Genomic DNA, 21,092 nt, shown 5'->3' with positions numbered 1-21,092 from the left:
TCTGCAGTATTCCGTATACAAAGCTCTATCAGAGTAAGATGAGATCTCTTTAGGGTTTCTGCCTTGCTCTGCATAATTAGCTCCCCCAAGAGCATCAGATTGAAAGATGATGTAGTCGAGAAAAAAGACAGCGACTAGTGGCTCCCGCTACCAACTGGCTTTGGGCGGCCAACATCACTCACATTTTGCCGGATAGATCCCAAGAAGGATTCAAACGTTGGCTCTGTTGTTAGGTTTTTAGTATAGCGGGGAAACCCCCTTGAATTTCTTGAAGAAATCCTTTGTAAAATGTTGTTGGCTCCGACATTGTCACCAATGGAACCGCCACCGCAGTCGCCATCACAATGTCGCACCACGAGGCTCAAGAGGAGGCGATGCGACATGCCCGCGAGACGCAGCTTCGGCTTCAACGAGAAGCGCGACGCATCGCCACGCCACGTTTCGGTCCCGCTGTCAACAGCATTCTTTGGCGAAAATGCCGTCCGGAGGGAATTACAGATGAAAATCCGCAAACGCCAATCCTCAGCATCATCGAGTTCTCGCTGAAGCCCGACATCGACCTTCGTGATGATTCCAAGCCGCCTCGGAAGCTCTTGGACGCCACATTGCGCTACATCAGCTCCATCCCGGGCTGTCACGGCATTGAATGGGGGTTAAGGCTAGATGTAGATGTGGAAGCTGGTTTCTTCTGCTTCATTTACTGGGACAGCGTCGTCGCCTGGCACAAGTTTCAGCATTCTCTGGGTTTCACTCCCCTGGTAGCGCTGCTTGCTTCAGACGTTTCCAACCGCTGTGCGAAATTCGTAGGAAGAATATCAGGCGCTCCGGGACTCGGTGAAGTCGTGCGAGCCAACCCAATAATTGATGTAATATCAGTCACTCTCAGCGCCCAGGACGTGTCGTCGCAGGAGCGTCGTTTAGCTTTTGAAGGGAGATGGAATGACCTCGTCGCTTCACTGACGGCTGGCGATGGTGATAACGGCTTTTTACACTTTCATATCATGTGGCTTGAGAATAATGCCTCGATATTTGCAGATCCATCTCCAGCTGAAGCTGCTGCTGCGAATATCTCGGCCATTTTTACCGCATTCCTTGTCTGGGATGGAGTCAATTACGATAGCTATCATACTGAGCATCTCTGTGATAGCCTACAAGCTTCACCGCAATCCTCTTACGGAAACGAGCCACCCAGCACCTTGAGAAAATCGGTCCAGCTCATCAACCGCGTCCAACCACCACAAGAAGCCCATCATCTACCACTGCAGCCAACCGTGCCGCTCACCAGCCTGGCCTCTATCCTTCAAGGTGATTTCCCACGCCAATGTAGCGCCGACCTCTTCAACCTCAGAGAACATGCCCGCCGGGTTCTCGACCGCAGCATCAGCGACGCAAGGGCAAGGACACGACTGTTCCCACTGCCACAAGGCTACTTTACATCCCAAGGTGAGCTGCACGAGGGCAGCATGTCTGTGATTCCAGAATGGCAGAACAGACAGGCACCTTGGGGCCATTACCTCGTGGAAATTGTTTGGATGCAACTGAAGCGCCATTCCGTCCGAGTTCACGGCCCTCGCATATACAACCAGATTAGCAACGATGTAGGCGCACTGCCGGGTTTCATTAAAGCCTTTTGGGCTCGTGATGTCGAGGATAACACTAAACTTGCCGTACTAATAGGTTAGAAAACGTACAACTAGCCACAGTGATTATGTTGTACACATTCAGCTGACTTATTCTACGAGTATATTCAGTCTGGGGTAGCGAGCATGCACAAAGAGCAGATTTACACGACTGTCGTCGGATACTAGACGATTTTGTCGCATCGTCAGCCCAGATATCATCACCATTAGCATACCAAGCTTTCCCGATAGCCCGAGACTGCGAGGGTTCAACAGGGCTTGATCGCGTAGAGTATCTCGAGTTCATCTGGTTCCATCTCCCACCAGGCGCGCTTGAGCGTCAACTCTTCGAGTATGCCTATAGCGTCTTTACCCGGTATGTTGCTTTCCGTATGCTCTCACAACGGTTCAAACTAACAGACACCTCTTGTGTAGCATGACGGTGCCTTCGCAACAAGGAGGAATCCCCACTGCGTTCAGAGTGAGCAGCGATTTGGGGGGCTGGCAACCAGCCGAAGCCACTGAGAGTTCCGACTCTCAGACTTTCACCGCAGCGCTGACTTGGATGAGCACTGCCCCAAGACTGGAGTGGTATTGGGAGCTGCTCGGGGCCTCGCTCTGGTCGTACGAGTTGTTTGGCCACAAGCTCGATGCCCTGAAGATCTTGGCTACGGGAGGGGTTTCAGGGCGGTTCCTAGCCATCCAGAGGTCTTGACACAGTTCTACATGAACATTATTTCATGCTATCAAGCCCAAGTAGCATCAACTGCATAAATCCACGCATAACTTGTCAAGCCAAGCAGTATGGAATCTCCGACTACCCGGTTACTCTTCCAGTTTGATCGCCGACTAAATGGATCCAAGATTCGCTTCCCTTTTCAAGTCTCCTCTTCTCTACACGAAGGAATCAGCAGGGAGGTATAGTCTAAAGACGCGGAGAGGCCCGACCCCTCTCTCTCTCTCTAGCAGAATGAATGATGCGGCAGAGATTGATGCATCGAGCCGAACCATATGCACCAACAACCGTGAGGAGGAATCCCGCTCGGCCAGTTGCAACGCGCCATGAATGAGGATTCATGCGTGCCAAGATCATTCCGAGATTAGATGGCTGAATGAATGACGAAAGATCAGTCACCTGAGGCTGATGTGTTGTTTGACAAACAACTGCTGCAGGGAGGATATGGGAGTCACAACATGCCCCTATCTTCCAGCCCGAACATTTCATGTGCCGCCCAAAGGATTGACCTGACCAATCCCGGAATCCGTATCCGTGATGCCGGCGAGAATCAAAAGTTTGCTGTCCAAAAGTAGTAACCACTACTAATGCAGGCATGGGTTGTGATCCTGGCGTGATAGACCACAGCCCCTCACTCAGCCGCCTGAGAAACCGGAATATGGCGTTTTGAACTGGATGCAGTCGTCCGTAACTGGACATACGTACAGTAGTCGTGGCTCACCATCCAAGGGAAATCCTGGACGATTACACCAACAGAACTTGCAAAACAGAGGGGAATTGCTTTTTGTGCTACCAGTGACTTCACGTGATGGAGACATGTTTGTGCAACCTCAACTGTGAGACCGGTACATGTATTTATTAGGCAGCATCTCAGCACTTTGGGTATCATTTACCTCTTTCTCTTTCTCTGTATCTGAACTGTGAATGTATTAAAGTCTATCTACTATCCAATACAATCTCAGTGTCCATTACGTGCTCACCACTGTTACAGTATCAACCGATTACACTTGCTTTACTTTACTTGTACCCTTTTTTTGATTTCACCTCATCTTTCTTCCAAGACATCTACAAAAATGGCTTGGGGAAAACCAAACGCTCATTGGATCAGGTCCCGAGAGGTTGAAACTCTCCCGGACAGCGGATGCAACTTGTGCTTTGCCTCTGAGAAGATACTCGCCGGGAGTGATGCAACTTTCATCTTGCAGCATCATTCTCCCGACTTCAAGTGCGAGTGCCAGCATTACCCAGCAGTTATACGTGTCACCCAACATGACCTAGCCGTGACTTGTGAGACTCACAAGGCCATGATGGAACACATCCTCAAATTGTACACTGAATTCTTAGACAAGATGCTTGCCTCTCGGATCTACAAACGTACGTATCCCGCCTATGGCGTGGAACTCTGTCGATCCCGAGAGGGCGTTCCGACAATTACGATTCTTGACCACAAGTGCCGAAGCAGAAAGTCCTATGAATTCATCCTGCGAAAGCCTCCAAACTCCAACGCATCGTCTGGAGAAACCACGATCGACGTCTCCTGGATAGACCTTAGTCGCGCCACTAAGTGGAAGGACAATTGCATCGATCGAATGGGAATACAATGTCGAGAATCAGACAGGTCCATAGTGGTGGCCCCAGACTGGCTCATCGATACCCAAGAAGACTGCCTCGTGCGTGGCGACAAGTCAATGAGATTCGTCGCCTTGAGCTACCGATGGGGAACATCCGTCTGGTCTAGAGTAGGCCTCGATAGGATCAATGAGATGCAAATACCGGGCGGTCTCTCTGACAGCTTCATCACCAAGCTGCCCATCATCAGAGACGCCATACACGTTGTCCAAAACATCAGGGAGCGCTACCTATGGGTGGATGCAGTGTGCATCATACACGAAGCCAGGGACCATCTGTCAAATCAGATTCAAAACATGGGTGCAATCTACGCATCCGCCAAATTCACCATCATCTCCACCGATGGCGATGCCATGAGTGGCCTCCCCGGCCTCCAAAACTGCTCTTCGCCTCGAAAGCTCGAAGGCATCTTCCCATGGACGGAGGATCGAGAGATTTTCGTCAGGGACCTCCCCTCCGTCAGTCATATATTCGTGCCTGAATACTTCAAAAGGGGCTGGACTTTCCAAGAGTACATTCTCTCTCATCGCCGCCTCATCTTTGCCAACCAGCAGATTCACTGGACCTGCCACTGCGGAACATGGCATGAAGATCTCCCAAATCTGCGCTCCCCAATGGATGAAGCCAATGAAACTGTCCTGCAGTCCTCGAAAATCTTGAGACGCCGCCCCGATCTCAATGTGCTAGGCAATCTTCTCCGCTCGTACAACAACCTCGGGATGACCTACCAAGAAGATGCTCTGCCAGCGATAGCAGGCATTCTCAAACTCATCAGTCCTTCCTTCGAAGGCGGCTTCCTCTTCGGAATGCCCGTCTTATGTTTCGAAGCAGCGCTGCTCTGGGGCTCCAGGTTCTGGTACTACAACATGGCCGGCGCCAAATACAGAGGGCTCACGAGGCGAGAACATTCCGACAGGACTCGTGGTCTTCTTCCCAACGCCGAGCTGCCCTCGTGGTCGTGGATCGGATGGAAGAGCGACTATCTGAGCCTCTTGAGGGATGAAGAAGATTACCAAGTGGTGACGTATCCGAACCAGCCCCAAGAAGCTTCTTCGAGATACGAGAAATGGTTCACGTTCCCGACCGTCCACTGGTTCTGCCAGGACACTCCAACATCCACCGATAGATACCGCATTAGGTCTTCCTGGTTCACGCCCTACATAGAGCCCTGCATCGAAGAATTCATCCCCGGCGGCTGGACAAGAGAAGAGTATCCCGGCGCGAACGGCCCAGACATCGAAAACACGCCCAGCGTCCCCTTTGGCATCGCTGGCACATACGTCTACAGCCACCCCGAATTCCCAAACCGCCTGTTCTGGCGCCCCTTCCCGGTGCATGCCAAGCGCGGTGCGAGGCAGATGCGGCAATGCAGATTCCTCTCCTGCACCACGAAGCGCGCCTATTTCACGTGCTTGCGAAAAACTGGCTGCACAATGTTGGCCGGCGCCATGGACTATCATCTCGAGCTATTAGACTATGACGACCAGGTCTGCGGCTGGGTCCAGCTTCCAACTGCCGATACACCACTGCCCAGTCTCTCGAGAGCGGCCAGCCCTGATATGGAAGCTGAGGCTTGTAGCTCCGATATCGAAGATGAGGCTAGCCCGGACATAAAAGATGAGCCTGAAACGCCCCCAGACATACAAGACGATCCAGAAACTCTCCCAGACGTAAAAGATGAGCCCGAATCTCCCTCAAATATTCTTCCGTCTTCTCCCGACAGCCCTTCGCAGCAACTCTACGAACTTGTCGAGCTCGTCGTCGTCTGCCGGCGATTATACTCCGAGAGCATCGATCGTAAACATGGTCTGTGGCTCAAGAGACGCGCCTACAAGCCTTATTACGGCGTCCTCTGTATCGAGTGGGTAAATGGTGTAGCGTATCGGAAGGGTTACGGCTATGTGACGCAGGAAGCTTGGGATGCACACGACGTTGACGTTATAGACTTGGTATTAGGATAGGCGTCATGACGCAGCGATGGCAATAGCAGTGGATTCCATCAACTTGTACTTGGTTAGACATGCGCGGTCGAAAGCGTAGTGCTGATACGAATCTTGTTCTGTGATTTTACCGTCCACACATCAATGTACTTGGATCCAATCGATTCCGTTGATAATACAGCGCTGACTACAAGAACTCTACAGAGCATCGTGACAAGACTTAAGCATCCATGCAGTAAGAGACCGGAATGATACTGATACGCCAACTGAATTTGCAATGTCCGATATGCCCATACCTACTACAGACACGCCTCCCACCCTCAGTTCATTTTCAGAGCGAGAAGCACATCCAAATAGGCACCTTAGTTAACATACAAAATTGAGCCAAAACAAATCCCTCTTTTTTTTCAGTTAAGTTTCCTTGCTACAAGCACCAAAAGGAAAAATGCATGTATCTGTTTGCAACCCTAGCATGATGTGGGGATCTTTTTTTTTCGTCTGCATAAAAAGCAGTTGTGCCTTGATGGGGGAAATTGACAGTAAAGAAAGAAACAATTTTAGAGAGGGGGGGGGGCTGCATTCTAAGAATAATGGTTCTTCCAAAGGTCGGAGTATGCAGAGGCTAAAACAGAATGCTCGGTATGCCAGTGACAAATTGTATCTTATCAAAAAGTCATCTATGACAACCTGAAATGTCTGTGAGCATTAACAAGATCAAATTGAGAAACAAAACAAAAAGAAAGAAGAAAGAAGAATCGTTCAGAGTCATAAGGCGGGTCTTCCGTTAGATGTATGGTCGTCACGTTTGCGAGAGAGAGAGAGATAAGAGAGAAGAAAGGATATTCCCTTTTTTCTATGAGAGAGAGAGAGAGATGTAGAGAGATAGAGTCAAGACGTTGTTGATTAATAATGCAAAAGTCGAATGAACAAGAAACTTTATGCCCGAGAGCGCATAGATGCCATGGGGGTACTCATGGCAGACTGTCCACTGGAGTGAACGTGATGGTGATGATGGTTGTGGCTGCGTCCTCCTTTCTTGGTGGTGTGAGGAAGTGTCCCGACGTCGTGTTTGCCTAATTTTTTTGTGTTAGTTCCAAGCTGTCAGTAACACACGGTTCCTGTTCACATATGACTCACCATCGCAACAGGCTCTGACATTCTCCAGCCGGTCTGCTTCCCTATCTTGCTGCTCAATCATCTCACGAAGATCCTCAGCACTATCGTGGACCTCGCTCGCCTGGTAGATGCTGACATTCTGGGCGCTAACCGTCCTGCTGCGTATCGATCCAGAGAGCTTGGACCCGCCCACCTTCCAGTACGAGCCTACCTTGCTGCTGATGCTGCCAGTAAGGGACGGCCTGATCGGGGTTGAAGCATGCTTCGATGGCGTCAGCGTAGGAATCTCTAGAGAAATTGCCTCGGCCTGTGAAGTGGTGCGAGAGTTGTACGATGAAAGGGACGGGGCCGAGGGACGCGAGGTACCGTTGGCAGGGTGCCGGCCAAACGGAGGGTTAAACTCGTCAACGTCTTCCCGAGTAAGGTCTGTCGCCATCTCTTCCGCATCAGATTGGCCATCGTGGCCATTGCTGGTTCTCAGTAGGAGATATGACAGAGCATTGAACCAAGTCTCGTGTCGTTGGCCAGTAGTGCAGGTAAACTTGATCGTCCTGCCGGGAGAGATAATCACCAAGCTCTTACGGTGGAGACCCGGCGGCATGGGGTTGTCGTCTGTCACTACCCGCACACCATCGATGGGGAGACTCTTCGCCTTCATCTCAGTACGACCGGCCGTTGACGGGTCTCGCTCGCTCCAGTAGATAGTTCTCGTGTATGGGTGCACCCAAAAGTAGCGGCGGTGTCGCTTCTCAGACAGCTCGCCGCGACCAGTCTTGCGCGTATACTTCCAGATGTATTCTCCAATCATGGTCTGCGTGATGGCTTGGATCATCCTGGGGTCGGTGTTGGGTCCAAATCCGCTAGGGTCGAGACCCATCTCATTGGCCCGCATTCCGAAACGATTGTCCAGTTCTGATGCGAACGAGGACACGGAAGTCTGCCGGGACATGGCAGCAGAAAGCCTGACAGGAGGTGGCAGCGGGAATTCGGCAGTACCATGAGACGAGCCGGCTCGGACAGGAGCGCGAGGAGTAGGAGTGCCGCGGCCAGAAGGAGGAGACATTGGTCTGTCTCTGCTGGGGGTAGTCGGTGTTGGCTTTGTTGCCGAGGCGGGCCAGAGAGGCGGGCCCATTGTGCCTTGGCTCTGGCTGTGGCTCTGCGTTTGCGTCGTGCTGTGGGATGAGCCGGAACGAGCCGCCTGGATCATCTGCTGGTGGTTTGATGGCAGAGGAGGCGCGTCCACGAGCGAGGATTTGCCGCTTGTAGCACTGCCAGGTCGGTGCGTGGGCGTAGAGTGGAAAATAGGCGCTGGATCAAGCGTCCTGCTCTTGCTCGAGATGGCTGAGAAGGGGCTATCCAGGTTTTCTTGATAGGCACGGTTAATCTTGACAGTCCCGACGGTGTCAGGGCTGCCAATGGAGTAAGGGCTCTTTGCAGGAGTCTCGGCTCCAGTCTTGAGCAGCTCGTCGATGGCTCCTGATGTCAGTGATGTCTGGGCTCCCTGGTCGCTGGTTTGAGTCAGTTGCTGACCAGGACGAGAGACTCCATTGGCTGAAATCTCCTTGAATGGCCGCTTGGACTCGGGAGTGTCAACTTGCGGTGACACAGGAAGTGATTGACTCGTCTCATCTTCAGCAATAATGGGTGATGAGGGGACGCTCTCCGGTCTTCTGCGAGTGACATACGACGCAAAGAGGTTCTTGTCGGATACCTCACCATCTTCCTCATCATTGAAGGGAGATTTGATGTTGCTTGGGAGAATGAATCCCCCTCTCTTGACAGGGCTAACTGGCTGAGTCTCAACAGATGAGATGGAAGAAAATGCAAATTGCGGAGCGAGAGGGAAGATGGGCTCAACGTCCTCTGCTACGATTGAGGAGAGGCCAAGAGCAGGGAGCTCGGGCTGGGGTAGTGATGGCAGGAACAGCTCCTCGTCATCGATAGGCAGCTCGTCGAATGGAATGGTGTTTTGGAAGGAGAGAGCAGAGAGTGTCAGTGCTGCGGAAACCGGCTCGGGTTCAGGCTCGGCGATGGGTTCGACATTTTCCACAGCAATGGTAGACAGCGTCAAAGTTGGCAACCAAAGCTCTCTGGGCTCTAGCTGCTGTGTCTGAATGGATGACATGGTGAGAGCTGCCGGTGGGGGCACCACCACTTCAGGCTCAGCGATGGGCTCGACTTGCTCCGTCACGATTGGCGAAATAGTGAGCTCCTGCAAGGCGACAGCTGGAGCTTCCTCTGGGGCAATCTCCTTGGCCGCAATAAGCTCGGGGACTTCTGGCTCCTCGATAACGGGCTCGACTTCCTCCGATAGGATAGAGGCCAGTGTAAGCTCAGGTAGAGCAGCTTCGGGTTCTGCCTTGGGCTCCAGTCCCTCTGCCACGATGGTGGAGAGACTCAGCACCGGCGCAGGCAGCTCTGGCTCTTCTACTGGCTCCGAGCCTTCGGTAGCAATGGTAGAGAGCGAGAGGATTGAAGGAGGAACTTCAGGCTCGGCCACTGGCTCCAGACCTTCAGCGATGATTGTCGATAGCGAAAGGGTTGCTGGGGGGATTTCAGGCTCGGCCACTGGCTCCAGGCCCTCGCCAATGATTGTCGACAGAGTCAATTCAGCCGGAGGCAGCTCTGGCTCCGCCCGGGGCTCCAGTCCTTCAGCGAAGATGCTGGAGAGGGTGAGGTCTGGAGGTGGAACGTCGGGCTCTGCTTCGGGTTCCAAATGCTCGGCCACGATAGCAGACAATCCCAGGTGAGGAGCGGGGACCTCCGGCTCGGCTAAGGGCTCCACTGTCTCAAATGCCATTGGTGTCAAGCTCAGGGTGGGAGGTACAACGGCCGGTGCCGGCTCTTGGTGTTGTTCTTCTCGAGGCTCGATGTCCTCGGATTGGATGACGGAGAGTTCAAGAACAGCAGGGAGCGCAGGCACAGGAACTGACATGTGATCCGACTCACTGGGCAGTGATGAGGGAGGCAAGGGGAACTGTGCAAGCTTCTCACCAATGTCGTACTGAGCACCGGCATCGCTGTAGGCAATTGTAGACGCGGGGCGGGAGTACGTAGCAGAGCCCGCGGGCCCGTCCTCGACGCTCCGCCATGAGGCTGCAGATGCACGGAAATCAGTGTTGGGAATGGCCGACTCCATGGATCTCGGTCTTCGAGCGAACTCGCCCACGCTTAGCAGCGAGCTGCGAGATGTGCGATGGCCGAGAGACGCGATGCTGGGACCAAACTCGATAGGGTCGGTCATGACACCTGTATCTACCATGATGACTCGAGGCAGCCGGGGAACCGCTGGAGGCGGCGTAATGGCGCGGCGTGTGGATGCCGGCGTCATGGAACGGAGGCTTCTGCGGCCAGGAGTATACATGATTGATGATTCATCATCGCTGGGGAAATCCTGCAGCTCGGCAAAGAGACTCTGGCCGGGGGTTGATGGATCGCCGCCACCGCTGCTGAAGCTTGCACCGGGGCTCCGGAACTGAGGCTCCTCACTCTCCTGTCGAGAGCTTCTCCGGGACATTGATGACCTGTTGCTCGTACGCATTCTCCGTAGAGAGGCGGCGGCGGTAGGTGATCTAAACTCTGGGAACTCTGAGAACTCATCTTCCTCGGTCGAAGTTGACGCAGTGCTGTCAAATGATTCTCGGTTGGCGTGTCTTGGAAGGCCGGGCTGCAGGCTGGGAGGTCGTCTCATGTTGCCAAAGCCTCGTATTGAGAGTGCAACCTCAGTAGGGGCATCACTTTCATCAGACAAGTCCTCGTGTCCTGTCTGGAAATCTTCCGTCTCGGTTCCTGGTTCGGCTGTCTCAAAGGCAGAATCGTTACCCTCTTCGGCAGCAGTCTCAAAAGAGTCGCTAGTCTCGATTGATTCAAGAACAAGTTCCTCTCCGTCGGAAACATCAGAAGACTGCTGTTGACGCTGTAGCTGAAGCTGAAGCTGTTGCTGGCGTCGATCGGGAGAGCGACGGCCAGCGCGAAGGCCAGAAGAGCGGGGTGAAACATCGTGAGTATCTTCCCATTCTGGATCTTCCGGAGCGACTGGCTCTTCAATGACAACTTCTTGGCGGCTAGAACGGAAGCTACCGAGCAATCGAGGCGGCCTGACCTTGACTTCCTTGGGCTCGACCCTGCGACCACGACGAACGGGGGGCAGAGCGGGGCCTTTTTCAAGCTCGTTTCTGGCCTTTTCCAAATCGTCGCGAAGGTCTTGGATGATGCGTCTGAATTCAAGCTTCTCCGTCTTTTCACGGTGGAGCTGGCTTCGCTGGCTCTGAATGGTTCGCTGGGCATGTTGCAGAGATGTCTTGAGAGTCTCCGTCTCGAGCATAGAGTGCCTGGGAGTGGTTCCCTTGACGGGAGACTGCGGTGGGGAGTGCTCAGGTGTAATATCAATGGCGGCAGCCTCGAGATCTTCGTCACTAGTGCCTGAAGAGGACTCGCGCTCCTGAGCCTTTGCTCTCTGGGCCGCGATGGCTTTGGCGAGCTCCAGGTTCTGGCTGGTTAGCTCATCAATCTTGCGCTGCATGGCAGAGCGTTCGCCCTCGGCCATGGCAATGGCGCGTTTGGCAGTGCCGAGCTCAATGTCGTGGGACTTGGTGGAGGCAGCGTGTTCCTCGGTCAGCTTGGAGAGCGTCAGCTTCACCTCATCCAGCTCCTTTTGGGTGGCAGACTTGGCAGCGTTGGAGGCGTGGAGAGCATTGTCGAGCTTCTTTTCACGGTCGGACGCCTCCCTCTGCTGGCCATTCATCTCCTGCAGTCGGGTCTGAAGGTTCCAGTTCTCTTCCTTGAAGCGATGTTCACTCTCATCAAGAACCTTGAGACGCTGCTGCTGGGCCTCCGACTCTCCCTCGAGGCGGGAGACGTCGTTGCGGAGGTCTTTGACCTGTTCATCACGTTCGCCGAGCAATGCCTGTAGGTTGCGGACCTGGGCAATGAGCGATGTGCTGATTTCGGCGGCGAATTCGATGTCGTGGACTCTGTTGGACGGCTGGTTTCGCATCTTGCGGTTTGGCACGCTGAGCTTGGCGGGCGAGCCCGTAGCTTGACTCTCGAATTTGGAAGGACTAGCGGAGCGCTATATACCATGATTGACGATGGCTTTGATTAGCAACTGAAGACTAACGAGGGTTCGTAGAGATCAGGAGGAACATGTGCGAAGCAGCGCGAATCTATGTGTCATGTGTAAATGTGTAAAGGGTCGGCTATATGCGCAATAGATGGACAAGCACCGACCGACCCAGTTCTCTGCTGAATAAAGGGAGGAGAGGAAAAGGGAAAATGAAAAGCATATTCTCACCCTGCCTGATCGGCTGTCCAGCGTGTAGGGCGAGCCTTGGTTGTTGTCGCTGGTGCTCGCCACTCGCTGCTTGGGCAAAAAGACCCTCGCCGACTCTCGGGCCAAATCATTGTAGTCCTTTTCGATGCTGACGAGCTTCTTGCGCAGCTCGGGCGCCAGCTCCTCCTCGGCCTGAAGCTTTTCGATTTCCTGTAGCTGTTCGGCGAGGGCTTTGCGCTGCGATACGAGAGCGGTTCCAATCTTGCCAGCTTCGTCCAGGCGACGGTCGGTCTCTGCTAGGTGAGCTTCCAGGGCGCGCTTCGCCTGTCGCGGATCGGAACCGGGACCAGCGGCAAAGAGCTCTTGGTCAAAGTCGGAAAATCGCAGATGGGACGGGGCGGTCGACGAGGCGGAGAAGAAGGGATCATTGGCGCCGTCTCCTGCGGGCACAGAGAGATCGGGCCGGTCCGAGGTGACTGACGACGACGCCATTCTGATGAAGGCGAGTTCGCCAGAAAGCGCAACGTCCGTCTGTGGCTAGCGGCGGACCATCAAAGAGGTGCTTTTGTTGCTTTAATCCCCTACCGGGTTCGGGAGGTGGCAGCTCGAGGCCGTGCCGCAGCTGCACCGGCGGAAGTTGTCGTCGTTTTTCGCTGCTGGTTTTCGTACTGTATGTAGGACAAGTCGCAACGAGCGATGCGGAGAATTGAGGGGTTGACTTTTTGTTTCCTTGGTTGGTGACGAAAGACAACGGATAGAAACGCAGGAATTGGGTGAGTGAGCTGGCGTTTGGCACCGCGCAGCCCCTGGCGTTGCTGAGGTGCAGCGGCAAAAGAAAAACTGCAGGGGGGGCGACCAGGCGATTGGTGAGCGGCCTGGACGGGGAAAATGGATACAGGCACGAAAAACCGGCGTCGTTGCAGGCCCTGCTGCAGCAAACCGGGGTGCTCGAGGTAAGCGGAAAAGGAAAAAAAAGAGAGGATGCAAGACCTCGAAATGACGCTGTGGATGCGCTGCGCACAGGCGGAAATGCAAGCGCAGAGCGAACAGGTAGGCGAAATTGGCGGGAAATTTGGAAGGCCAAAAGAAGCAGAAGAGAAGCGCAAAACAGTAGGAAAGAAAAGGAAAAAAGGGATCCAGGCGAGGAGCGAAAGGAAAGGCGGAATAAATTAAAAAGACGCCGAGGCTGCGGGCTGTCCTGTCCTGTCCTGTCTCGTTGTTTGTTGTGTTTGCGAGAGCCAGGCAATACGAATGCCTACCAGGTCGATAAGCAAAGGCCGCAGAAGCAGGAACAGCGAATTGGGGGGGTCAAATTAAAGACGTATTATTTGTTGTTGTTTTTTGGGTGTGTTTTTTTGTTGTCCCGGCTGGGTCAGACGTGGCTCGAGCCGTGTGGGCGGCCAGGTTTCAACACTGGATCCAGTATACAACGGCTCTCTGCTTAGCTGGACACAACCAAAGGTGAGTCAAGCCCAAGCACACGCAACGGAATGCAGGTGACGCGCGACCGTCTCTTTTTCGCTGATCAGCTTGGCCAAGTCGAAATGCGCACTGTACGGCGACTCGGTTTCTTTCGAGTCGCCAACGCGCAAGTCGAATCGAAGGCGGCCGACCGAGGGAAAAGGAGACAATGAGACGAGGCGCAATCCAATTCAAGCTGATGGGCAGCTTGCTGTGTCAATCGGCTGAAACAACTTTTTTGGTGATTTTTTTCTTTTCAATAAGGCTGCAATGAATGAGCGGATAGGGTTGATCGGACGCGTAGTATGTGGCTGCGAGTCCTCCCCAAAAACACGAGGCGTTCTATTATTATTCTAGCGGTAGGTGTTGGTGTAACGAGTGTATCGAGTCGGGGGACCGGGCAAAAAAAAAGAAACGACAAAAAAAAACTCAAGTATAAAAAATCGGAGAGCCAGCCGCGCGGAGGACAAGGACTTGCCAGGACTCGGATTTTCGTGACGAGGTTAGGGAGAAAAAAGAAAAGAAGAAGGGTTAGAGAGTAGGAGAGTAAGAAAGGAAGAAAGAGAGGTATCAGATGCCGCAAACAATGGAGGAGAGGAACAAGGACGCTCGTCGGTACTGCTAGGACCACTTCGGGAGGGCTAAGGCAAAGGGGCCTTGCCGGGTGGTGGAGAAGGTGACCAGGGAACAAAATGTACGAGTGCAGGCCAAGGTATGTATTTGATTGAGGTTGATGATGGAACGAGGTCGACATTACGATGATGAAGAAGCAGAAGAGGTGAGTGTTGAGAGCGATTCCCTTATCGCATCGAGCTGATAGTAGGTAGCCGTCGACAATGTGGTAAAAGGCAGGCACGTATTGTGTCTTTATCTCTTCTTTCCTGAGGCATCTCGATGTTTGAGGGGTACCAGCGTATTGGTGTGCATTGCGGTGCGCTGCACAAGTCGCTGCTACAACAGGTACATACTACCTGTACTCGTACTGGATGCTTTGGAGCTGCAAGAAGCACGCAGCTCGCATGTCATTGCATCGCATCGCATCGCATCAATCAATCAATCAATCAATCACTGCACGGACAACCCAAGCCATTTGTTTGTTTGTTTGCTTGTTTCTGTTTCTCAGTCTATTTTGGTTCGCCGGACGTGGTGCATGGACGCATAAATGAATTTGCATGAACCACCAACTGCTGAATTAATTAGGCGTCATCTTGCACGATCTTGCTCGGTCAATGCATCCGAGGAATTCCAATTCATGCACGCGCCAGCCAAGGAGGACGAGAGAACTCAGCTCGGCCATGTCACCAGGACTGCTGACTTATATTGCCTCCCGTCCACGGTTGTAGTATTACGGAGTACTGCTCACTTGTAACCGCTACCTACGACAAGCACGGAGCAAAACTCGTGGATGAGAGACGCGGTTGATGCCCCAAATGGCCCAGTGCGTGTTTCAGCGTCCTGCATCCCCTCTAATTACTGCTGCCCCCATCATCATCACAGCCATCACGCTCCCCCATATTACTGGTCTTGTACGAAATGATACTCGGTACGAATATATGCACGAAATCATTACCCCAGAGCCTTCAATTCAATTAAGAACAGAACCTTGCTCTGTACCTGCATCAACACGAGGTTCAAGGCATCACTCACATATTTTCTCAGATGCACCAGCAGGGACCCTCTGCGCGCCAGTGATGGAGGCAAGAGATGCGTGCATTTGCTCCTTGTTGATGCTTGTATGTACATGTGCATCATCACCGCTCCGGCTGTTGCTCCGTCGCTCCGACGTCCAAGTGCTTTCCGGCTCAAATTCTCCTCTCCTCCATCTTCTCTTCCCCTCTTCTTCACCTTGCATCACATCACATTCACATAATCATCGCCGTCTAACCAAAGCTTAAACTTCACCCATCGCCCGCACTCTCAGTCACGCAGTACATCGTCGACACTACTCGTCCAAGAGGCCCCCAATCTCAACAAGCCACACCCCGGCTGATGCCGCTTGGGAGAGACCAGTGAAAAAAGAACAGCTTCCCGTCAGCCAATCATCCGACTCTAGTGCCTCGGACTAGCAACCCGCTAGCAAGCCTCTTCCCCGCTCGCAAGCCCATGGGATTGTCCGCCGTGATTGGGCCGGTGCCTGGTTGCTGTTGTTCATTGTTTTCCTGAGAACGGCTCATTTTATTCGCTCAGGTTTAGACTAACCCGGTGTGTCAAACAGAGTGTCGGGCGCCAAAGAGAGCTCCGGATTGACGCTATTCTGGCACTACGCGCATATTAACGGATCGAGTGCCTCTTAACTTGTTCGTACTGGTGCTAGCAGCATCTGCTCCGTCTTCCGAGAGCCTTCTGGAATCCATATAATATCCGAAGCTCGGGACGCTGAATCCAGATCAATTTAAACCATCACCACTGAGCGACTCCATCAACCGTCTCCAGTCTTTTTCAGCCTCCGGCCCCAGCGTCAACTGAGCCCAGGCATCGTTTCCCCTGCATTAGCCGCTTGCTGAGGGTACTCGTCTGCCGTGCTCCAAATCGGTGCACACCGCCAGTTGTCAGATTGATGGACGCTTTTTCTGCGTGTTGATCGAGTTCCACTGTCGGTACCATAAGCCGAATACTGCAGTGCTCGTGATTGTAGGGACTGTAGTAGGTACGAATAAGCCCATGTCAATCAAATGGCATCAATTCTGGCCTCGGCTCCATGGCCATTCGCTGTCCGCGTACTCGTACGGACGCCGGCAAGGCCGTCTGTGCGTGCAGGCCATGGCTGGAGCCTGTAAGACACTGGCGATAATACTGAATACGGGATCCATGGTGCAAGTTGGTATGCTGCATGTTAAAGTCTCCCCAAACAGTGTCAGAGATGGGCATTACAGAGCAATTTGATGTCCATTACACTTTGGATGTATCCAAACACTATGTAGAGCACTCGTAGTGAACTCATTCGTAGTATCCTTTTGACAGCTCAACACAATCAGCCTGTCAAGTATACTACACGTATAGACCCTGGACGCACGCCTTGCAGCCCGAAAAGCTCAACAAGACGCGGCTTTGCATCTAGTGGCCCTCAGGCAAGATGGCGGCGGAGCTATCATCTTAGATTGACTCTGGGAGATTGCACCGTCACTTTTGGCATCCTCGGAAGTCGGGCCACGATGTGACAGCGCACCCTCTCCATACCACTTTCGTCTAGCCGCTCACGATGAGCCGCTGCCTTTCAGGAGGCCACGAACCGTGAAGTAGTAATATTTACAAGCATTACGAAATACTGACGGGCACATGCATGTACTCTCTGACTATTACTACGAGAAGCGGATAAGATGACATGTCCGTGCCGCAAGCCTGTCAAAGGTCGATCGTGATCGGATCGTCGGCGGTTATCTCTGTGTATGGATGTCACTAAACCCTACCCGAGAGCTAAACAATGTTCGCATCAAAAAACCATCAATGGATAAGATACAGTTTAGATGCTTGGTATTCAATATAATCATGATATCCCACGTATTTTTACAGTATCTTTCAATGAAGAAATATTGTTGTTGGTAGACATATTCATACAATTCATGCTCAAGTTCTCATCAACCTCACAACATCATACACGCACAGCACGGCACAGCACCTCGCCACAACTGGCTCCCTGTCAGCTGAACAGCAACCCAATGACCAACTTTTATGCAAGTCTCAAAGTTATTGCTTCTCCCCTGCTCACCGAGAATAACAACGGCCCAAGCGGCACTCTTCCAATTGGCCCAAGTCGGCGTTACCTTGCGCAACCGCCCCAGATGCACTGACAAGCCTCAACCGAAGGGAGATGAACGAGCAAGCCAAGTCTCCACCGAGACGGCATTTAACCAAATCAGCTTGCACGTCAAGAGACATCCAGCTGCGCCCTGAAATTATGAACAAGGGCAGTTGAGAAAATGTGTAAGACAAGTAAGAAAGAAACAAGAGTGCCGTAAACCAGGTAGAGCTGGATCATCTCAGGTGAGATGCCACGCCCAGATCTTGGGCTTCGGGGAGGACTTCTCCCTTGACTAGATAGACCTTTATGCAGCAGTATGATGAAGCTATCATCTCACTATTACAATGACAATCTGACAATCTGATGAATAGAGCTCTGCCGGACAGCTTAGGTCAAACTATGCACCGGCGGCTGGCTTGTATAGAGTCCTGATGCCTTGCTCCAAGCCTCTCACAACCACCGTTGACCGACCATCCGTACGTAACATTCTCATAGTCATGCCGTCATGGACGTAGTATTATGTGTTTCTGGCCTGTGCCCAAGACACGGCACTCAAGCCACCGAGATACTAGATCCATCCTCCCTACCTATCCCTTTCATTGTGCAGCGTGAAAGAGATTGCGATGTTCCTCTCCCTGCATACTGACATCCAAGAACGGCCGTCAACTTTGGTCCGAAATGGATCGAATGGAAGAGATGGCGGTGACATTGCTCGTGAGATTCGGGAGGCAATGAAGGAGGAAAAAAAGGTATAAAGTCGGCCTTCTTCCCCATCATCAACCGACTTCTTTTCCTCATCCTCATCAGCATCTTCTCTTACAATCACCACCACTCTCTTACACATACATCTATCAACTCCTTGTTGTAAAACCACCATCACATTCAAAATGAAGTTCTTCGCCGTCGCCGCTCTCTTCGTCGCCAGCGCCATGGCCGGCCCAATGGGCAGCGAAGGATGCCCAGGTGGTCTTACTGGCACCGTTCCGCTCTGCTGTGCCACCGACGTCCTCAACATCGCGGACCTCGATTGCGACACCCGTAAGTCTCTATCCCCACCTTGGGAAGCCACGGTGATGATTTGTAGCTAACTTGGATACGGCAGCCACTATTCCGGTACCCAATGTCGCCATCTTCCAGGCCCACTGTGCTTCCAAGGGCAAACAGCCTGTCTGCTGCACTCTTCCCGTTGTAAGTGTACCTCCAGAGCGAGACGAAGGGGGGAAAACATCCCGTTACAGCTGCTAATTGCGCTCATGTATCTAGGCCGGCCAGGCCCTCCTTTGCAACAAGCCCACTGGAGCCCAGTAGAGTGCCTGTTGCAATTGGATGGTGAACCCCGTCCACGGCATTACGGGGTTCACAACACCGGCACCGAGGGGCTCGCAAATAGGAGAAGTTGGATGGTTATTCATGAAAATGAATGGACATAGGTGGAATTGGATGGATAGAGTTGGGCAATGGATCATGGTGGAGGACTTAATGGTATATTTGCGAGCGGGATAAGGGTTGTATGTAGAGTCACTCATTAAATCACAGCTTTCACTGGGAACTGTCTTGTTGTCCTGGCCTCTCGTTGTAGATTCAAATGACTAAATTCCCTCTTGTCATCTAATTCATCAGCTAATGATCACATTGGAGTACAAAGCAGAGATCGATTTGGCCTTATATCTTTCAGTATTTAGTCCATGTATCAAGCGGTGATATACATGGACCCTTTCTGTTGATGCACATTCAAAGGGTTGTCCTTATCCTATATGCCAACTAGAATTAATCGTCAATACTCTGTAGATGTAGACCAAGTGTCCACTATGATTTGAGAATTTAATCAACGATTTTATTGGATATAATCACGCTGAATGCTGTGTAAGCCGTCTGTGATTTCGCCTTGTATTCGGAGTATGAGTACGGACGCTGTCAAATGTCTTTTGCCACTCGCCTTACCCAATCGGTGAGCTCAGTGGGTGACAAACCCGCCCCACATTTCCACTTCTATCGATGAATTTCTACGCCAGCAATGGCCAGCCATACTGTGATGGTTAAGAAAAACATTTCCGATATCAAATCTCCAACTGCCAACATTGCTGCTGCCAACCAAACCCTTACAACTGTCTACATTCAAACGAGACCTCACATAATTCGACGAATTTCCTCATCATCCAGCGTCTTCGATCACACCCGACACAAAAAACAATGGCAGACGCCGAGGCCGGCACCGCGCCAGTCGCCCTCTTCAAGAAGCGAGGCGCAAAGGGCAAAGCGAACCTGCGCAAGCGACCAGCAACTCCTCCCCCGGCTGCCAGCGACAGCGACAGCGACTATTCATCCTCAGAAGACGAGGCCGGCCAGAGAGTCAAGCGGCGCAAGAAGACGGCCGTCGTCACCGCCGCGGCAAGGGGAGCCGCCCCCAGCAACCAGGACGGCGGCTCTGCGGTCTTTACGGCGGACAGAAGCGTGCCCATTGCCGACAGCAACGACGCGACCAAGCAGAGCAACTGGTACGACGAAAACGCAAGGGACGCGCTGTCGGCGAAGAACCTCCTCGGCTCGGCTCGAGCTTCAAAAGACGACCAGCCCGATGGCACATACAAGGGACTGGCGAACCAGACTTCGTTTATACAAAAAAACCCAGACGCTCCTCGAAAGACTGTTGGTCCTGTCAAGGCGCCTACAAACATCCGAACCGTCACGATAACAGACTATGCCCCTGATACGTGCAAAGAGTTAGTATACACCCCTCTGGCTGTTTCGTTTACCACCTACTGACCGATGTCACGATAGTTACCGAATCACCGGTTTCTGCGGCTATGGTGATGCGTGCAAGTACGTCCATTCTAGAGATGATCTCAAGGCAGGATGGCAATTGGATCAGGAATGGGAAAAAGTCACCAAGGGGAAGAAGAACCTCGGAGGAACCGTGGTGGCCAGCGCGAACCGGAACAAAACAAAGGCAGACGACGAGGACGAGGACGATGATGCGATTCTTGAGAGCATTCCGTTTGCCTGTATCATCTGCCAGGAATCCTACAAGGAGCCGATTATCACAAGGTGTGGGCACTACTTTTGCCTGCCCTGCGCTCTTCAGAGATACAGGAGAGATCCGACGTGTGCGGCGTGCGGATCAGGGACGAACGGCGTGTTCAACTCGGCGACGAGACTGAAGAAGCTGCTGGAGAAGAAGCGGGAAAGGGCGGCAAAGAGGAGACAGGAAGCTCTTGAGAGAGGGGAGGAAGTGAGTGATGAAGAGGAAGAAGAAGAAGAGGACGATTGAAATGAGCCGAAATGAATAAATGGATAATGTTCATTGGGTATATATAAACAAGGATATAATGAGAGAGACCAAAAATGGTACATACTCTTTTTTTGCCGATAGACACGGCATGATTCCTGCGTTGGAGCAGTCTCCGCAAAGCAAAAGCTACATACAATAATTCAATGCGTTAGCACATGCTATTGTTTCCAAAATCGAAACTGATATTTTTCCCACTGTGTTAGTTGAATTAATAATGAATAAATACTAGGTAAACAAATATGCGTATTTGTAGTAGCCGTGCACTGTGCGACAATGATAAAATCGCCGGCA

At 52.4% G+C, this 21,092-nt stretch overlaps 5 protein-coding genes across 5 annotated transcripts; 4 read left to right on the top strand and 1 right to left on the bottom strand.

The window, feature by feature from the left end:
* Positions 1-344: 344 nt before the first annotated feature.
* Positions 345-2,334, top strand: V8C40DRAFT_273794 (uncharacterized protein; the record flags this gene model as incomplete). Its single annotated transcript, XM_083220529.1, has 3 exons — positions 345-1,677; positions 1,752-1,995; positions 2,055-2,334. The coding sequence occupies 3 exons, from the start codon at positions 345-347 to the stop codon at positions 2,332-2,334; spliced, it is 1,857 nt and encodes a 618-aa protein (XP_083075657.1).
* A 1,370-nt stretch (positions 2,335-3,704) lies between these two features.
* V8C40DRAFT_273793 (heterokaryon incompatibility domain-containing protein) lies at positions 3,705-5,945 on the top strand (the record flags this gene model as incomplete). Its single annotated transcript, XM_083220528.1, has 2 exons — positions 3,705-5,559; positions 5,662-5,945. The coding sequence occupies 2 exons, from the start codon at positions 3,705-3,707 to the stop codon at positions 5,943-5,945; spliced, it is 2,139 nt and encodes a 712-aa protein (XP_083075656.1).
* A 792-nt stretch (positions 5,946-6,737) lies between these two features.
* On the bottom strand, positions 6,738-13,048 carry V8C40DRAFT_177132 (uncharacterized protein). The gene is made up of 3 exons (XM_083211681.1): positions 12,334-13,048; positions 7,062-12,111; positions 6,738-6,997 (listed from the first exon to the last, which is right to left on the bottom strand). The coding sequence occupies exons 1-3, from the start codon at positions 12,802-12,804 to the stop codon at positions 6,861-6,863; spliced, it is 5,658 nt and encodes a 1,885-aa protein (XP_083075655.1). The 5' UTR covers positions 12,805-13,048; the 3' UTR covers positions 6,738-6,860.
* A 5,268-nt stretch (positions 13,049-18,316) lies between these two features.
* Positions 18,317-19,173, top strand: V8C40DRAFT_239351 (hydrophobin). Its single transcript, XM_083214620.1, has 3 exons — positions 18,317-18,550; positions 18,615-18,700; positions 18,776-19,173. The coding sequence occupies exons 1-3, from the start codon at positions 18,400-18,402 to the stop codon at positions 18,818-18,820; spliced, it is 282 nt and encodes a 93-aa protein (XP_083075654.1). The 5' UTR covers positions 18,317-18,399; the 3' UTR covers positions 18,821-19,173.
* A 366-nt stretch (positions 19,174-19,539) lies between these two features.
* On the top strand, positions 19,540-20,957 carry V8C40DRAFT_239350 (U2-type spliceosomal complex subunit CWC24). Its single transcript, XM_083214619.1, has 2 exons — positions 19,540-20,232; positions 20,291-20,957. The coding sequence occupies exons 1-2, from the start codon at positions 19,703-19,705 to the stop codon at positions 20,778-20,780; spliced, it is 1,020 nt and encodes a 339-aa protein (XP_083075653.1). The 5' UTR covers positions 19,540-19,702; the 3' UTR covers positions 20,781-20,957.
* Positions 20,958-21,092: the final 135 nt, after the last annotated feature.

The sequence above is a fragment of the Trichoderma camerunense genome (assembly GCF_050948025.1).
Source record: "Trichoderma camerunense strain CBS 138272 chromosome Unknown V8C40scaffold_5, whole genome shotgun sequence".
Classification (NCBI taxonomy): Eukaryota; Fungi; Ascomycota; class Sordariomycetes; order Hypocreales; family Hypocreaceae; genus Trichoderma; species Trichoderma camerunense.
Note: the sequence above shows the minus strand (reverse complement) of the source record. Positions and strands in the feature narration are given on the sequence as shown.

Excerpts from the sequence above, each read along its gene's own strand:
- V8C40DRAFT_177132 (XM_083211681.1), bottom strand. The coding sequence starts at position 12,804 with ATGGCGTCGTCGTCAGTCACCTCGGACCGGCCCGATCTCTCTGTGCCC. Across the intron at positions 12,112-12,333 it reads TGGACAGCCGATCAGGCAGG|CGCTCCGCTAGTCCTTCCAA; the intron begins GTGAGAATATGC and ends CATGGTATATAG. Across the intron at positions 6,998-7,061 it reads TGTCAGAGCCTGTTGCGATG|GCAAACACGACGTCGGGACA; the intron begins GTGAGTCATATG and ends CAAAAAAATTAG.
- V8C40DRAFT_239351 (XM_083214620.1), top strand. The coding sequence starts at position 18,400 with ATGAAGTTCTTCGCCGTCGCCGCTCTCTTCGTCGCCAGCGCCATGGCC. Across the intron at positions 18,551-18,614 it reads GGACCTCGATTGCGACACCC|CCACTATTCCGGTACCCAAT; the intron begins GTAAGTCTCTAT and ends TGGATACGGCAG. Across the intron at positions 18,701-18,775 it reads TCTGCTGCACTCTTCCCGTT|GCCGGCCAGGCCCTCCTTTG; the intron begins GTAAGTGTACCT and ends TCATGTATCTAG.
- V8C40DRAFT_239350 (XM_083214619.1), top strand. The coding sequence starts at position 19,703 with ATGGCAGACGCCGAGGCCGGCACCGCGCCAGTCGCCCTCTTCAAGAAG. Across the intron at positions 20,233-20,290 it reads GCCCCTGATACGTGCAAAGA|TTACCGAATCACCGGTTTCT; the intron begins GTTAGTATACAC and ends ATGTCACGATAG.